Source organism: Myotis davidii, unplaced genomic scaffold, assembly GCF_000327345.1.
Source record: "Myotis davidii unplaced genomic scaffold, ASM32734v1 scaffold362, whole genome shotgun sequence".
NCBI lineage: Eukaryota > Metazoa > Chordata > Mammalia > Chiroptera > Vespertilionidae > Myotis > Myotis davidii.
This window is the reverse complement of record NW_006297152.1, coordinates 3,550,700-3,554,629: the sequence shown is the minus strand read 5'-3', so window position 1 is coordinate 3,554,629 and position 3,930 is coordinate 3,550,700. Positions and strand designations below refer to the sequence as shown.

Sequence of the window (3,930 nt, the reverse complement as noted above, 5' to 3'; positions counted from 1 at the left end):
TAATTGCTGTCCTTGAAGAGAAGAGCCCCTGGAAGAGACGTAACTTCCATAGTCCATGCTAAATGCAAGGACAAGAGCGAGTGCTGGGTGTTACAGGGACCATACACCTGCATCTGTAAGGAGATCCTTCCTAGCCACGAGGGTCTAAGGCTCTTAGACTCTAAGCACTCAAAGAACGTTGTCATAGGAGACGATGTTGACACTGATTCTCTTTCATCCTTAAAGACCTAGAAATCCAAGAAATTCTTTGTGAGGAGGTGGAGAGGGAGATATTGGAATTCCTGTTTAAATGGTTGAACTCTGGGGCAAATCCGCTGAAGAACTGATATAAACTTACAAGCTGATGGTGATCAAAATGAGCTCTTGGGGCAATGGTATGTTGGGATCTGATATTGAAATCTGTGGAAGGAAGTATAAAGATGTGGTACTGGGACTGAAGCTTTTAGGAAATAAACTGGTATTTTCTGAAGGACAATAGGACACTCCTTTATTCGATCTTTTGGAGGTCCAGTCCACCTGGACGTTAACAGTTGTAGGTCACAATGGATTTAGAAGATGTCTGTGTCTATTTCCGCTAACAGTGTAAGTTCTGGGAGAAAAGAAGAGATCTGTCTACCACCGATCTCCAGCACCTAGGACATCATGGCCCCAACTTGCGAAACGACGGAACAAATGATTTCTACTTTTGGTAACATCTTTGGAACGATTTAGAAGATGTCTGTGTCTATTTCCGCTAAAAGTGTAAGGTCTGGGAGAAAGAAACAGATCTTTTTTAACCACCGATCTCCAGCACCTGGGACATAAAGACTCAACTTGCTAAATGACTAAACAAATGATTTCTACTTTTGGTAACATCTTTGGAACCTGATGGTATGTATATATACCGATTTAGAAGATGTCTGTGTCTATTTCCGCTAAAAGTGTAAGGTCTGGGAGAAAGAAACAGATCTTTTTTAACCACCGATCTCCAGCACCTGGGACATAAAGACTCAACTTGCTAAATGACTAAACAAATGATTTCTACTTTTGGTAACATCTTTGGAACCTGATGGTATGTATATATATACACCTTGGCTTTTCTCTCTCTCTCCCTTTTTTTTCCATCTTTCTTTCTTATTCATTTTTTTCATGCACTCACTTTATTTCCTTCTGGGAGTGAAGCAGGACTGTTTTAATGGAAAGACAGGAAGCTTTCATGCCAACACAGAAAACATATCATTTGAAAATAGGTGTTTTCTTAGAGTAAATTCCCTTGGGCCTTTTAATGTACACTGAACAAGGCACCTTATCTTTCCTTCTCTCTCTCTCTCTCTCTCTCTCTCTCTCTCTCTCTCTCTCTCTCTCTCGTATGATGCCTAACACACAGCATGTGGCATAGAGTATCTGTTTCAATAACATGTGTTTAATTGGAAGACTTTATGCCCAATAATTTAGCTAAGCTCTTTCTCTGCACAATTTAAGGCTAATTTGGAATGCTTAAACATGACAGGGAAATTTTCGTCTGAATTTCCTCAAGAGGTGATTAATGAATAAGAATTAACAAATCAATTGACAAGACATTGAGAGCAGATTTAGTACCAGGCCCAGACAGTTGCACAGACCACCGCCTTCCTCTGTTCCTGCCCAGCCTCCCTGAGCTCTCAGGCCCTGTGGGGCTGCCCACAGAGGTGGTGCCTGTGCCCTCCACCTACCCTTTCCTGCAGCCTGACCGTGGGCAAAGGCCGAGTCCTGAAGAGACAGAGAAGTCCATATAGTGTAGTGGGATTTACAGCACAGATCTGCATTCTTACAAAGAATGGAAAAGCCTTAAAGTGCATTAGAAGACACTGCAGAGTGTATTGAAAACCATGCCCCTACTGTGTTCTCTGTCCTCAATGCGACCCCCACTCCCTCCCCCGGACACCCTCAGGTGTCTCTCACCCCGCACCCGCCATTACCTGTGTAATTCCTATGAAAACGCTAAAGCAGGAATTCGTGGCAGAACAGCTCAGGTCCACAAGGGTTTGCCTCAGTGCTCGTGCCCTGTGTGCATCCCCTCTGATTTCATTCTACAGATTAAGGCAGTAGGTAATACTTTTTTTTTTACTTTTTTGTAACAATCCCATGCACCCCCTAAGTGTACCCATAATTAACCCATTAGCTGGGTTTGCTCATAGAGATACTTTGGCCAAATTGTCCCTTTCACTCCTCCGAGGGCTGCTCTGGGGGACCCTCTCTTGCATCCTCTTCCTGTGGACCTAGGATGTCGGTGTTTGGAGCATTCTCCACCACCCACTGACACTCGTAGACACGGGGACCCTTCACCTCCTCTGCACCCACGCCGGCAGCACCCTGGGCTGGGCCACTTTTCCCTCCCACTGCGTCTTCCACAGAGACCTGGCTCTCCCTGGGGCCCACGGGGTCAGAGTTTAAAATGCAGCCTCCCTGTGGCACGGCCTTACCCCCTTCATGGGCGTCCCTCCCGGTGGGCTCTCCAGCCTCCGCCTGCTCCTCCGTGGGGCCTGGGCCGCTGGGGCCCTGGCTGAGCCCCCCGCAGGCTGGCTGAGCCCCTGAACATCCCCCCGACTCCACCCCACTGGCCCCGGCCTCGGCCTTGACCTCAGCAGCTGGAGAACAGGCCTCCCTCTCCCCGACTCCACCTTCTTCACTGTCGTCCTGATTGGAGGCAGCTGCTTCAGTGGCCTCCGTGTGGACTTGGGTTTGGGTCATTTCCTCTTCTTTGTCAATTTCTTGGGGAACAACGGTCTCCGGGTGTGTATCTTTTTCAGTCTCGAGGGTGGCAGACACCGTGGGTACCTCGACGGTCACCGTCAACAAACTTCTGAGCTCCTTCAAGGAGCATGAGGCAGAGAGGGATTGTGGTTCCTGGAGGGTGGCGGCTTCTCTGTCCGCAGGAGTCCCTGCAAACTCCAGCTCTGATGAGTGGGTGCCCCAGGCTCCTGCTGTGTCCTCTGCAGCCAGGGGGTCCACGACAGGGTCCCCGGTGCCTGAACGAACCCCCTGCGCGTCCCCATCTGGGGAAGAAAGGCTTTCTCCTTGGGCCAACGGACTGGGGACCCCAGGCTGCTGCTTTCCCTCTGGTTCCGGGAACACGTCGTTACTGGGGGTCTCACCATCGGCCACTCCGAGCAGAATGGCCGAGGCTCTCCGGGCGGGGCTGGCCTGGCTGGACCCCACGGGGGTCTTCAGGTCGGTCAAGCTGGACACACTCTCACTGGGCAAGGCCATGTTGTCTTCAAACAGGTTGTGTTTCTTCAGGATCGCTGCTTCCTTTATCACTGGGACACCAGAACACAAAACACGACGTTAACGCCCTGCCCCGGCCAAACGGCTTTTCTTGATTTTGGAATTAGGGTAGCGGTCGTACGCCAATTACCATGTTTCTCTTTTATTAGATAGGATAACTCATGTCTTACATTTCTCAGCAGAGACTTAATATCCTTCCAGGTAGCCCTCCCTGAAGAACTCAGCCTCATTCCGGACTCTGGACCTCTGGGGTGTTCATTCCTTCACGTATTTCATTTACTCAGAGAGCAAACACTGGACACAGACTAGGGGACAGGCTCTGGGAACGCAAAGATGAATAAAACGCGGCCTTGGCTAGCAAGGAGCTCACAATCAGTAATGTTATCACCTGGATCGCTCATGAGGCCCCCGCCACATTTTATTAGCTCTTATCTGTGCGGTTCCAGTCTATCCATGGTGACCGAAATGCCTCCAGGGCATTAAGGAGCAGGACGTAGATTTCTCTACTTTTTCCCACAGACCAGCCCTGAGGGTGAACCTGCTCAGTACAGGTTCTCAGTACTAAACATGTAGAGAGAACCCTGTTGGCCTGTTGTCTCCAAAATGGATTTGGCTACCTTCGCCCTAGCATGTTTGCTGTAGATGTCTTTGCCACAAGCATTAATGTGTGTGTGTGTGTGTGTG

General features: G+C 49.2%; 1 protein-coding gene across 1 annotated transcript in view; it reads right to left on the bottom strand.

Annotated features, from left to right (window-relative positions):
* Positions 1 to 1,128: 1,128 nt before the first annotated feature.
* The window catches only part of FAM129A (family with sequence similarity 129 member A), a 105,249-nt gene continuing 102,447 nt past the window's right edge, over positions 1,129 to 3,930 (bottom strand). Inside the window, exon 15 of the mRNA XM_015569928.1 lies at positions 1,129 to 3,278. Within this exon, the coding sequence (XP_015425414.1) occupies positions 2,182 to 3,278 (1,097 nt within the window). The 3' untranslated portion in view covers positions 1,129 to 2,181. The remainder of the gene's footprint in view (positions 3,279 to 3,930) is intronic.